General features: G+C 39.4%; 1 protein-coding gene across 1 annotated transcript; it reads right to left on the bottom strand.

Moving 5' to 3' along the window:
• Positions 1-1,661: 1,661 nt before the first annotated feature.
• Positions 1,662-11,725, bottom strand: HRG (histidine rich glycoprotein). Its single transcript, XM_009677274.2, has 7 exons — positions 11,369-11,725; positions 9,918-10,025; positions 8,829-8,919; positions 8,073-8,239; positions 6,200-6,316; positions 4,502-4,585; positions 1,662-3,176 (listed from the first exon to the last, which is right to left on the bottom strand). The coding sequence occupies exons 1-7, from the start codon at positions 11,564-11,566 to the stop codon at positions 2,088-2,090; spliced, it is 1,854 nt and encodes a 617-aa protein (XP_009675569.1). The 5' UTR covers positions 11,567-11,725; the 3' UTR covers positions 1,662-2,087.
• Positions 11,726-14,591: the final 2,866 nt, after the last annotated feature.

Raw genomic sequence — 14,591 nt, 5'->3', positions numbered from 1 at the left:
AGATTGCAAGAGTTCTGGAAAGTCAGAACATGTTTGAAAAATATTTTTGCACGGGTGTGTATCATTGAGTGTCACATAACTCTTCAATAGCACTTGATAATCCTTGTGCTTCACCCTGTGACTGGAAGTGTCTGTCCTTGTCTGGAGACTGGACCATGAGTTAGTCCATCTTCATAATGTTTTGCTTTCATAATATAGACGAGGAAAGAGAGGTACTCTAGTACCTCTAGAAGGGAGGTACTAGAGGTACTCTAGTACCTCTAGAAGGGAGTAACTAATGTCAATGTTACCTATGTCTGGCAGAGCCAGAATTAGAACTGCTTGGTAACATCTAGCACCTGTCTGCAGTGTTGAGCACCAGGTAATTTTATTTTGAATCCACTGGAAATGCCTCAGCTCTAGTGTTCCAGCTGTGTCTCACTAGAAGTTTTGGTTAAATTCTTATATTTAATTACAGGACAAAAATGCTACTCTGTTTAAAAAATAGTCTGTGAAGACTTTGTGGTTAAGCAGTGCCAGAAATAGTTGTTCATGCATACCCTTTTAAAAAATTAGATAACCTTCACTCAGTTACACAAAATGCTGTTCCCATTTTATTTCTTTTTTTTTCCAGTGCAGCCTTCACACCTTATTTTACTTTATGCTATTAAAAAACTGCTTTGGAGACCAAATAACTAATTGTTTGATCAATCCCGTGTTCCTGCCTATGAGATAGCTGATCTGAACTGACTGGGATCCCAGCTCTGTCTGAACAGTCCTTATCTTGATAGGGGCTACAGTGAAAAGAAACAACAGGATTCCTTCTTCCTGCTTCCTCTTCCCCTCCCCAACTCAATTTCCACTGAGGAAAGTTCAGTGATAAACACTTACCTGAAACAGTTATTACAGGTCTCTGCTTTTCCCTCCCTGAAAACAATTATGAGGTATTTGAAATGTGCTGTCCCTGAATGCACTGGTATAGCTCCACCAGCAGTTGTAGCAATGGAAGTTCCTATGCAGGTCACCCCCTAATGTTATGTTTCCAGTCATTAATTCTGGTCAGAGCTTTCTAGATAACCTGGTAACCCAACCATCATTAGTCCGTTTGTGCTAGAGTATGCCTCATGGGCGCTCACTGTGCAGCTAAACATCCAAAATAACAAAAAAGGACACAAATATGGTAACTGTGTCGAGAAAAAACAAATATTTACGTATTTTTATTTTCTTTGAATCTTTATAACAGTGCAAATATAGCGCTGACTTATCCACGGATAGGGGACAGTGTAGGTAACAGAAAGGCATGCCTCCAGCATGATGTCCTTCCACTGTGCTTCCGTGCCAGCTGAAGAGTCTTTGTCCAGAGATAAAATGAGTAGGGGGAAGTTCCATTTTCTTGCTATTCAGTACTTGCAGAAATTCAGAAATGCAGATCATAGGAGCAGAGGAACTTGGACCATTTTTTGTGGAAGGTGGTCACATTTTCTCTAGGTTGTTATATATAGACGTCTTTCTACCTTGTGGTCAGAATTTTCATTTATTGCAGTTTTAGATGGACTGAGATCTAATCATGCAAAATCCTGTCTCGCTTATTCTTTATGGGATACTCTGCAATGCATGTGGTTTAATGAGGAGGTCTAATCTGGAAGCAATTTTTACCTGTTGGCCAAGAATGATACCTGTAGGAGAATGCATGTTGACCTTTATTGCTGTGAACTTGGAATGAGTGGATTATTACAAACAATATAGTAAATATGTACAGAGAAATATCTTAGAAGCTATGAGAAAATGGAAGATACTAGATGGTGGTTTTCATTATTGGAGAATTTTCCTTTTTGTTAGAACTAGAGGTGCATTGTTTACAAGGGAGATTTGCACCCGTTCACATGAGTTAAGGGTCTCAGAATTTTGATCCTTTCAGTTACAGTGGAGACTGAGATAGCTGGAATCAGGAGGCAGGTTCGAATACTTGTCTTAATTGTGATTATATTCAGTGCTTCTCACTCCCTAGAAATTGCACACTTTTCCCCCTCCACTGCATGCTGTTTTTGTTCATTGTACAACTGTCATCTGTCCTCCAACTCTCAAGCCAAAAACACCTTCCTTCAAGGTCATTTAGGAGAAGTTTCTGCCATGGATCTATGTGGAAATAAAGGCAAAATTTGGGGCAGATGAAGTCTGGGTTTTCCTGGGCATGATTTTGATTGAGAAGGATGATAGGGAAAATGATGATTTCCTGATGTCTTCTCTAGATTTGAACTAGTAAAGGGAGTACCCTCACCAGTGCTGGAGAAGTGATGGCCACTTTGGGATAGGAACTCAAGAAAGTTCGCAGTGGGAAGTGTGAGAGAGTCCTGCCGATTTAGAACTGGAATGCGATAGACAGCTCCTATTATTTGGGATGGGAAGTGCTTTCCTGGTGGGCTTGTCTTGTTGCAGTGACGTTTGTAATAGTGATGATGAGGATAAGGAGGGTGTCCTGGAGGAGGAGGAGGGGGGTAAGGTGGTCCATGATGGTGGGGAGGAGGAGGGCAGTGTGGTCCATGGTGGGGAGGAGGAGGATGAGGATGTGGTCCATGATGGTGGGGAGGAAGAGGAGGAGGGCAGTGTGGTCCATGGTGGGGTGGAGGAGGGCAGTGTGGTCTATGGGGGTAATGTGGTCCATGATGGTGGGGAGGAGGAGGGCAGTGTGGTCCATGGTGGGGAGGAGGAGGATGAGGATGTGGTCCATGATGGTGGGGAGGAGGAGGGCAGTGTGGTCCATGGTGGGGAGGAGGAGGATGAGGATGTGGTCCATGATGGTGGAGAGCAGGATGAGAACAATGTGGTCGATGGTGGGGAGGAAGAGGGGGGTGATGTTGTTCCTCTTGGGGAGGAGGAGGAATGTGTGGTTCATCATCGGGACGAGGGGGAGGGAGGTGATGTGCTTCCTCTTGGGTAGGAGGAAGATGGAGATGGTGTGGCGGATGATGGTGGTGATGTTCCCCACCTTGATGGGGGGGAGGAGGAGGTCCTTCGTGGCTGCCTTGGTGTTCTTCATTGAAATCGTGGTGATGCTCAGAGTCTTCAGGTATGAAGCGAGGAGGAGGTGGAGAGCTATGCTTGTGATGATACCTGTGACCAAAACGATGATGGGGATGGGGATGCCTGTGTGGCTGATGTAGAGGTGGATATCTGCATTTTTGTCCATAGTGACGCTGCTGTTTATAGAAACACCAGGGAAAGAAGTAGTGAGAGAGATGTTACTATAACAGAAGAAGGTAGTGAGAGAGAGAGGTGAGAGTTATGTAGGTTCACATGTATAGTTTCAATGATTTTTAAGGAAAAGGAACTGTATGGTTTTCAGGATAGAAGAGGAGTAGGTGGTGTAATGCCAATTTACTGAAAAGCATCTGGAAATAATAAACAATAACAAAGTGAAATAACCAATTGGCCAGAATTTGTGATGGACTGAAACACAGCAAACAATGCTGTAGCTGTAGTAATGTAAATTGGAATACCAAATATGATAAAGGAAACCTTAATTTTCCTTGCAGATATGTCTTCTAGCTCTAATGTTGATAATGTTAGCAATGGTACAGCTCATTATCAAAATGTTTATTCAGAGCCTGATTTTTTTTACATCCAGAGACCTTTATACCAATTCAGCAATATAAAGAGGCTTAACAAAGTATATATAATATAATATATTGTATATATTACAATATACAATATTGTATATAATATATAATAGATTGTGTAAAGTGGCCCAGTCAATTCTTTCCTTTTCCTTCTTACTTCTGTCTTATTTCTGCTTATTTTTGGCTGGGAATATATAAATATTTATTAAGGTTTTATGATAAATTCATCTTTGGTTGATAGAGCTTTTTTGGCATGGATTCCCTAGCTGCTTCCTGAAACTAGCTGAAAAGCGTTGGTACATTATAGCTCATCTGTCCACTTCTTCAGGTAACTCGCAGCATTCACAGGGGCAGATATGGGACAGTATCTCTTTATGGAAATGGAGGTAATAGATGTGAGAGATGGTGTTCACTTTGCCAGGTGGGAAAACAGAATGAGCATGTTCATCTTTAGAGTTCAAAATGTGAGCATTTCATGCACATGCATTTCACTTATTCTTAGGTCAAGGATTAAACTTTCAAATCTGGTTTCCTAAGGATGGGAAACTCGCACGGTTGTCCTCCGTCTCTGCTTTTGTCTGTCAATATCTCATCTCCTCTTGCTTTCTAAAATTATTTTTGAACTTATTTGCTAATCTCTACTCACTTTAACTAAGTAGTGCGGATGGGTAGAGGGAAGACACCCTTCAAGGGAGCAGCAGGGACAGCTCAGTTCTCATTCATCCTCTTTGATTGATCTAATAGTCAACGGCAGTCTGTCCTCATCTGCTGCATCTTACCCAGGCAGTAACAAAGAGGCATAAGCAACTTTTGCCATCTTTTGTCAGGCTGGGCTGAGTGCATTAAAGGTTGCAGTAGCTTGGGTTAGAATATAGGCAGAGACTTTTCTGTAATTGATTACATACCCAGGGATGGTAGAGTTCACAGTTTATATCAGTTCCATTAGATTCTTCTGAAGCACTAATTGTTGCATGGCAGAATCCCACTTGCTAAGCAAAACAAAAGGAAAAAACAATGCACATTTGGATTCTTATGATGGGGTTATAAAAGCTGCTGAAAGTTCAGCATTTTAAAAGTTAGGCTAGTTCATATGGTACCTAAGTATGTTTGCATAACCTAGCTAGATTCTGAGCTTTCTGACCAGTGATACTTGCCCTCTAACTAGTGATTAAGATATATGCTATTTCTGGGTGTTACTGACTGTGAAGATGACTTCCTCATGTGTATCTAGAGGGCTATTATTCTGCGTCTTATTTCTGTTTGGATGTTCACAAGAAATTGGTCAGCTATCAATGCCTCCAAAAAAAAAAAAGAACCCCATGGAGGATTCATTCTCTTTCTTCTGTCTTTGGTTGTTAAACATCTGTTTAGATTGGGCTATTCTGAAATTTTGCTCAAAGTCCTTGATGACAGACACTGTGTAGCTATGCCATTTGACGAGAAGCTCAAGACAGAGCTTTTTTCCACATTTCTTTTTTGAGAAGTAATTTACTGCAACCTTTTAGCATTACTTTTCTTAGCATCCTGTCTGCAGTGACTTTGGCCTACTGTCCAGTCTTTGTGGGTGGAACTGCTCTCTGCTTGCTCTCCGTGCTCTTACTTTTGTATGTGGAATAGTGACCCCATGGAGTGTGCTCTCCTGTTTCGGAAGCACAATCCTGTTATGAAATAGGGAGTGTGAAGCCTGTCACCTCCTTATTCATATATGGGATTACAGAACTCAGAGCTAATCAGTTCTATGTAAGTTCTCTGCAGCAGGAGCTTTATCTTGATATATATTTGGGCAATTAGTAGCCTATTGTGAAAACTGGTTACAAATGTAACAGCATGTTATGCATGTAGCAGCAGGGACAGCAATGAGAACAAAAATCAAAACCTCTGGTTACCTGGCTTGTGCTTCATTCTAATGAACTTTTGGCTCTGCTACTAACCCATTAACAACTTTTTCCAATCTTCTGGAGTATATAGAGCCAGAGAAGGAAAATGATTGTGGATAAAATGATAGTTCTACAGTTTTTTTTCTTTTTTTTCCCCATTCCTTCTATTTTGTTTCTGGGAACAATTTATTTTGCTTTGGTGACTCTGCCTAGTAGTTTCTATCGTGTAGACTATTATTAGGAAGAGGTGGGATGAGGAGAGTACTTTGATAATAATCTGTAGACAAGCCTGAATCATTGAACCCTCCATTTCCCTGCAGCAGAGGAAAAAAAAAAAGAAAAAAGAATCCCTGGACTCATGGGGATGAGATAATACACATATTTCATTAAAGATCTATAAGTCAAATCAGTGTAAAAGTTTTTGTAAAAGTAGCGCTATTAATTTACTAGGGAATGGTCACAGTTTGAATGTGAAAGCAAGATACAAAGAATTCAAATCTAGATCTGGAATATCCCAGAATCCAATTACATTTAGATTTGAGAGTTCAGATTGGCTCCTTACAGAAGACAAAGGAGCAGCTGTGAAATTAGGATCTGGTCTTGGACATGCTGGATTTTAAATTTTGAGTTTGGATACATGCTTTATAAGAAGCACTTGGAAATATCGTGGGAAGATCTTTCTGGTGCCACCCGTTGTACCAGTTCTCACTCTAAGACTTTACTTACAGCGTGCCAGTCATCTAGAAAATCACATTCCAATTGCATATCTGTATGTTGTGCAGATTTGGAACAGTTGGTCTCTTTTATGGAGAATTCTAAAATGTGACCTTCACTGGAGCCAGTCTGAAATAAAGAGGTCAAACAAGCAGTGATTGCTAGGTGTATTTAAAGAAAAACTCCTGTAATTTTGAAAGCAATAATATTTCATGCTGTTATCAAAATCCTGTCTACCTCATCCATTCATTACCTGTGCTTTTTAAATGTTCATACACATGTATGAACACATAGCAAATAAGGAAAATGGATTCGGTAATTTATGCCGTACTTGCCTCACTCCTTTATCAGTTCTGGGAATGGTTGCTTTACATCTTTGTCTAGTTTGTTGTATGTTATAAAACCTGTGACTGTTACGGCCTGTGTTTTTAGGAAGTAGGGTGTGTAGAGTCTTTGCCTTAAGTTGAATTGCTGCTCCTGTGAAAGCAGAGGGATCTACTGAATGGGAACCATTCCATTCCAGTGGTGGGAGCATAGTACTACGGAAGTGCTGATGTTAATTTAGGATAAGATTCTGCCAGTTTCTTTGAGGCTGTTGCTTTCTCTTTTGTCAGTGGCATTACTCATAAAGAGGGCATTACTCCATATGACTGGGGAGAAGGCCTTTATGATCCTATTAGAATCCAAAGAGGGGTGTTCCATTTTAATTTTCAACTGTTAACAGCAGTTTATTTCATGTCAGTACTGAAAGCGCCCACAGCTAAGGGCATATATGCGCACACAAGTTTCGCTGATTTAACTACATGGGTTAGAAGTGGGTGCACATACTTGGTTGTACACTTTTATGTTGGAAGTCATAGTTTCCAAGTGTTATGCAATCCATTGAAATCTAATGGTACAATCTTAATTCTCAATGTAGCTAAAGCTGGAGAAGTACGAAGATTCCATTTGCAAAAAATGTGGCCTAGGAAGAAATCTATGAATCCCAGCAATCTGAGAACAGCCATGGGCTGAATGAAAATGGGGATATATCCTGGGTGGAGCTACAGTCTAGAACGCTGTCAACTTTCTGAATAGTATTGTGAGCTGCAGGAAGGTGGGGTTGAGCTGGTGTCATGTCGATAGTTTCCCAGAACCGCATGTGTTATGGCAGAAGCCATGGGACCTCATTACAGAGGTGTCCTGAACTGACACGTGTGCTGACAGAAGGTCTCCAAAATCTATCAGCAAGAAATTTTGGTCGTGTGAGAGTTACTGCTTCAAATCACCCGTAGGATAAGTCTTCGTGTCGACATCACTGAAAGGTGGAAGAGGAGTTATTTACCAGAGCCGGTAGTTCTTCAAGAAGTACAGCACAGATAGATTGATTTCCTGTCCTTCAGAGCCCTAGGAATGTTGCTTTGCACTGCAGTTGAGAGAGAGTCAAAATAATACTGAGCATGTTCCACTTCATGTTGTACCCAAATATTCCAAAGTAAAAAATTATCTGGCTTCAGCTGACAGAGAGTGTATGACTGTGATCATATACATGGACTATACATCTTGAAGGACTCCGATCAGTAGTAAATAAACTCTTGTATGTTATGATATGTTGGATAAATATGCGTACAACATAAAAATACGACTACAAAAAAGGCTCTGACATTTTGACTGCTATAGTTTCAAGCAGATGAGAAATCCCTTGGCTTTCACATGTTTAAATTAATGTTTTGCAAAGTAAGTTTTTGCAGAAGCAGAACCATAAACTTTAAGCAGATGATTTATGCTGAGAGGCTGCAAGCACTAGTTTTGATTCTAGAAGGGTTTGAGTTCTGGGCCCATAGTTGTGGAGCTACTTACAAAATTTTGTCCTTTATAAACAGTTATAGGGCCAAATGTCACTTACCATCTGTAAAATTTTTTCAACTTTGTCCACGTTGAAGTAGTTTGTGTGGTTACCTTCACTATTGTATTTTTCCAAGGCCTTTGCAGCAATATCTTTGTGTTGCACAGTGACTTCTAAGACTTCAACTTTTATAGGACAGTCGTTGCACTCTAGTAAATCTGGAGGAACTATGAAAACAGAGAAGTTACTAATACTGGAATGGATATGAATACCTGTATGAGTAGAACTCTGCACAGGTATCTTTAATGTGAACTCATAATGAGAAACTGAAATGTCAAGAGTTTCCTTAGAAGTGAAATACCTGTCATTCACTCTGAAAATATGAGTTTGTCCAGTCATGTGAAGAAAAGGCAGCTATGAAAATGTATATGCTGTATACAGTATATATGTACACATGCTGTATGCACATACTGTATATAATATATAATGTATAAATCTTTCTGCTCTGTCTTAGAATTCTACTGGCCCAAATAGGCTTTCTTTCCAAGTTTACCTTTTTTCTCATATTCATTGTTATGTTTTGGTGGACTGGAGTGGTGATATGATTTGACATCAATGCAGTTTGCTTTTGGAGAGTAAGATAACCTTTAATTCTATTATTCATTCTTAATATTTCATTTTAATTATATAAAATATAAATTGCAAACATATGAATGAATCTGTTACAGTTACCATCTACTAAGAGCACACAAAGTTGTACTTCAGCGCTAGGGCTGGTGTGAGGTATGCAGTAGATTACAACAGTGGTTCTCTTACCTGGACTTACTGTACAATTAAATCCATAGAGTTGATGTTTTTTTTTCAGCAGCTGGCTTGTATATGTGATAATCTTACATTGCCCAAAGACCTGAGAGGGAAAAAGAATATGTGGCTATGAGCTGTTTTTCACTAGTTTTGATTGGATGTTACTGATCATAGAAATTATACCTCCTTTTTATGTGCAGTATTTCTAAGGATAACAGATGTGATCATTAATGGAATGTTTGATCTGGTACCACCCAAAATTTCTATTTCAGATAAAATGGGATCTCCTTCTACAAGAGCCTTTGTTTTAATTGTCAGTTTTATTACTGAATAGACCATGGAAAACTAAAACAGCCTTCTCAGTCATTCTAATACTTATTTATAGTAAGATAACATTAGCTAGCAAGGGAAGGTAGGAGGCCATAAATACTCAAAGATTACATTAAACATTGTGAAAAAGTTCCTTCTTCCGTTCCTCCTCCCCATCTTAATAAAAAGAGAAAACATCTTCTCTGCTATGTGGCCTTCATGCTTTGTTCTGTGTGGTAGTTTCACCACTCTCTATTTAAATAGCATTTTGGACAGGTAATTCTCATCCCAGAGCACACCATTGCAATGCAAAATAAAGGACAAGTATTACTACATATCCTATGTCTACTGACACTATTAATATTTTATACTGTCATATCACAAATTCCTTAACAAAAAACTGACAAAATATAACCCTGGCATTTCTGTCTAATATAATAGGAACATGAGTTTAAAAAATCATTTCTAGTGCCCTTTTAGTTATCAGCAAATTATTCTTAAAACATCAGTTCTATTACCAGTAGTGGAATATGGAATATAGCTCCTTTGACAGAACTAGTTAAAATGAAGTTGTCTTGTCTTGTTTGACAAGACCAGTCGACCCTTTTCCAAACCTTTTGCTTGTTTAACAACTTAAGGATCCAGTAGATTTTATTATACAATGATGCATTTTAAACCCTGACCTCTACTTAGAGATTTTGTGCCACATGAATTTCTTGGCCGTTCAGATGAAGATCAAGTCTGTGCTAATGCATTATTGACATATAGTTCTGCCTGGATACTATTACTTGCCAGGGAATATGTATCGCTGTATTCACAAGCCTCCCAACGTCTTCCAGATAATACTGAGCATTTGGTTTCCAGCACATCCAAAGTTAAGTAAAGGATTGATGAATATCCCTGGAAGAGAAGTACAGGTGAACAAAACATTTGAATACAAGAATCCTGGTCTGAAAGAAAGTTTCTTACAAGTAGATATGCTTAATCTTTAATGTAGCTTCCCCAGTTCCTTATTAAGGTTTTACTGAGCTGACAAGCATAGATTCATAGAATGATTTAGGCGAGAGAGACCTTTGGAGGTCGTCTTGTCCAGCCACCTGCTCAAGGCAAAGCTAACTTCAAAGCTAGATCAAGTTGCTCCGGGCCTCGTCCATCTGAGTTGTATATATCTCCAAAGACGGCTGTTTCACATCCCCTCTAGGCAGTTCCCAGTACTTTGTGACTGTCACTCTCTTTTTTTTCCCGTGTCTCTAGTCCGAATTTCCCTTCCTGCAACTTATGACTGTTGCCTCCTGTCATTTTTTTGTGAGTCTGTGAGAAGAGTCTGCTGTCAATCTGGCATGCATCATCTAGGGAAAATGCCAATGTTGAAAAATTGCCATTCCCTACTAATTTTTGCATTGCATGTATTAGTTTATTTGCAACCCCTACTCCAGACAGCCCATTCTATAGATACATCCATTCCAAATGAGATAAATGAGCAGATACTCTCTCAGAGATTTGTTTCCTGCCCAGTTTATTCAGGGAGTGACACAACAAAACTGTAATAACCCCTACAAAGTCAGGAGCCTTAGCTCTGCGGTGCTTCTAGTATATTCTGCCACCGGAGTGCATAGGATGAGGAATCAGAATTTGAATTTGGCCGCCAGGATAGCAGGATGTGCTGTTAGGATTTATCAGTGGCCCACAGAAACAGTCTGAAATTAATACTTAGGTCTTGCATTTTTCTGCAGAAAAATGAATCTTATTTAACATTTGGAATGGATTAGTTAATGGATTCACGCAACTCCATTATGGACCTTTCTCCCTTCCTTTCAGTTAGCCAACTGTATCCAAAGTTAAGGTAATAACAAAAAACCTATCTTGCAGGATACATTGATCTGATTAATGTTAGATACTCTCAGATTAAAGAACTCTCTGAATGTAAAGTGGGAACATAACACCTGAGACCTGAAAACAGATCTGACAGATTAATTTCAGGTATTGTATAAAGCTGTTCAGAACATTTCTTCTGCTGATGTCCTGTCCTCCATAAGAACGGAGGACATTCAGCATCCTGTGGAGTCAGGCTTACATACAATAAATCATGCACAAGTTAATACTGAGATAGTGTAAATCAGAGCTGGGTCATTGAATTACATCAGCATTGCTCTGTTAAAGGCAGTAAGGCATAAACTTTTAACAATCTGGCTCATTATTTTAAAATCTGTGTTGTGTAAATCAGCCTTTAAATTGGTACTTACTATATGTTGCTCATGTGCGCCAACAACACGCAATAAACCAAAAACGTAGCCATCTCTGCGATGTCTGTTGACCAAATCCAGGGCCACTGCTGCCTCTATTTCAACAGTATCACAGTCTGCAGGGGTAATACTTGTTTCATTTTGGGCAGTAGAGCACTGCAGTAGTGTTAGAAAAAGAGCTGAAGCTAAAAGCTGCATTTTGTTTGTAGTGTTAGGTCACTTCTGTCTGTGCTCTGATAAACCAGTAGTCTGCTTTTAAATCAGAGTAGCCCACAAAAGAAGTTATAAATGAATGCTGAAAGGGCATGGTTTTATATAAATTTAAGTGCTGTGTCACTAGGCTATTACCTTGACCCTGGATTAATGTTTGTAAACAGAAGGTAAATGATTATATGGCGATTGAGCAAATTTTGAGAGACGTACCCTCTGGACCACCCATCAAAGGAACTACTTTTGTGATTCTTAAAGCAGGCATTGTGTAATACAGTGTTTTACTGTGAAGACTGTTTAGCTTCCAACGATGTGCTGCTGAGCATGGTATTATGAAGGTCCAGGTTACGCATGCAGGTGTTATGCAATCTTGGTTTCTGTTTTCTGTAAAAATAGTTGAATTGTAAACATGCTGAAATATCTGGGATCATATGATGGCTATGTCCATATCCCTGTTTTTAGAGATCCTTAACTAGCAGAGAACCAGTGAAAGGGAAGCAAAGGGATCACTCAGATTTGGAAACAGGATTTAGCTCAGGATGCCCTTGCAAGCTGATGGTCCGTAGCTTCTGTGTGAGCCTGATAGTCCTGGTCATTGACAAAATTTAGAGCAGATTTCTATCAGCTTTATGTGATTTCAGAATGGTAGGTAATGTAGGAGTAAACATGGCATAAAGTGACATAAAGCTGCCTCTGCACTCTTTATCTGAGTGGTTCTGCGTGGTCTTTGCCTCTAATAGTCTTCAAAGAGTTCATCAGAGAATTTCTGATAATTTTTCAGTATTGATTAAGATAATTCACTACACCCCAAGATTTGTACCTTTCACAGGATAAATATTTCTGTTAAGCAGAAAGGAGAGGCTGTTGTCTCATTTTATTCAAAATCTTTCACCCAAGTTAGTTTAAAACATTAAAAGGCGGTAATCACTTGTCAGGGAATGGCTGAAATTCAAATACACAATACAGCTTCTCCGAATAAAAAAATAAAAAACCAAATATGTGGGCCAAAAATGAAAAAGCCACATTCAGATGAGAAATTTTGCAAATCACCTGATTGGTGTGAGAGGTTGGATCAGCTTCTTATAGAAAAAGATACTGGCTATATAATTGATTAGGGTTTATGCATTTGACTTTGAAGTTTTAGGTTACTTATTTTTTGGAGAAACATTGGGAAGTATCATGGGAAATCACCCTTAACTGTACCTCACTACATTAGTCCTTATTCCAAAAAAATGACTTTTAACATGTCTGTCTTCTAAAAAATCACATTCAAACGCAAGTGAAGCTGAAGCTGTGGCTTTCTTTTACAGTTAATTCCATTTACACTCGACAGATCTTTGGTGGTATATAAGCTGAAGGGGGAGTCTCACAATATGGTGCCTTGGGGTATTCAAAATTAGTGTAAGTCAGTTGAAAACGGATAAAATGTTGTAGTCTTCTGTGCAATGGGTAATGAGCTTCTGGCACTTGTTGCCGCAGAGGGATGTGGAGGCAGACAGTATCAGCCAGGTCAGAAACAGATTAGACAAATTCATGGACAACAAGTTCTTAAGTAAATACTGGAAGGACTAGGCAGAGAAGTACTCTAACACCCCCAGTACAATGGTTCTGGGTGCTGGAAAAAGAAAAGGTGAACGGATTGCAGAAAGGGGGCAGGCTCACAGGCTCCTCCTAACCACAACTTGCTTTTGCCACGATGAGAGCTGAATACTGGGCTGGAGGACCACTGATCTCATGAAGTAGGGCATTTCTTATGTTCATTATGTTTTTATGGTATTTCAGTGTAGTATTTCAGAAATATTTCTTCTGGAAGATTGAAAAAAGAGATGAAATAAACACTGCGTAAATAATCAAAGACATTTGAAATACATCTCAAGAGGAAAAAATAATATTCATATCATTGCTGTGTTCCAAATCCCGCCCTTCTCTGCATTCATTACTTACAATACTGTTTAACTTTTCAAATGGGCAGTCATATTGAAGAAAGGCATCAGATTAGGCAATTTATAACATAATTCTTGTAGTTGTCTACAGTTTGTGGATTGTTCTTTTTTTCTGTTCTGTGCTGTTCATCGTGACACAGATCATTTTCCTGGCAGTAGCTTATGTATTTTTGTGGATGAAATAGGAATACTGTGAATAAACAGTAAAAATGTATGATTCCTGGAAAAGTAGACACAAAAACGTACCCATCTTTAACCCCTCCCCAGAAGCCTGGGAAAACCCACCAAAAAGTGTCTGGTGCTCAGTGAGTTCATCTTCCCCACTTGAAAAACAATGCATTAAATGCTTCATAAATAGAATTTTATTCTAAGGAGAAAAGAAAAAGACAACTGACAAATTAAGGAGATAATATGCAATAACCAGTTATCCCTTTCCTAAAGTATACCCATAACTATTTACAGATATCCTCTCTGATTTCTTGGGAGTGCAGCTGCTAGGCTAGCTGGCTGGCTGTTCCTTACTCCCTGCAGCAGCACTTCACTCACAGACTGGGGCTATCAAATCCCATAGCTCATTCAAGTATTTTGCATGCTGGCAAGACCTTAACCATCCTGTAGCCTGTGCTGCTCTGCAGCTACTGTTGTTTCTGGTCCTTAGTAAGAGTTGGTGTTAACAAAGACACGTGTGGCCTCAGTTGCTTAAGGGAGACTTCTTTGCTAGTGTCTCTTTACTTTTTTTTAATCTGTGATGCCTCACAGCCTCAGACTAGGAAGGTCTACCTTTTCCACTGTGTTGCAAAACAAGTTTTCCACTTTTTCGGGTTGCTTTTAACAGAAATGTCCCCAAGTTTGAGGGAGCAACATATGTAAATACATCATGTCTTTGTTCATCTGCTCTTTTTATCTGTTAGGTGTAAACAGGTTGCCTTTTCCTTCTGGGCTCTCCTCCCTCTAGAGATTGTGGGTTCAGCTGCTTCCTCGTTCAGGCGTTGGCCACCAGGCTTATATCATTCTAGAGAGGTGAGAAATCCTTTGATCTTTGGTAGAAACATTCTCAGGGTAAACAGAAT

This window comes from Struthio camelus, chromosome 9, assembly GCF_040807025.1.
Source record: "Struthio camelus isolate bStrCam1 chromosome 9, bStrCam1.hap1, whole genome shotgun sequence".
Lineage (NCBI taxonomy): Eukaryota > Metazoa > Chordata > Aves > Struthioniformes > Struthionidae > Struthio > Struthio camelus.
This window is presented reverse-complemented; position numbering and strand designations above follow the sequence as displayed.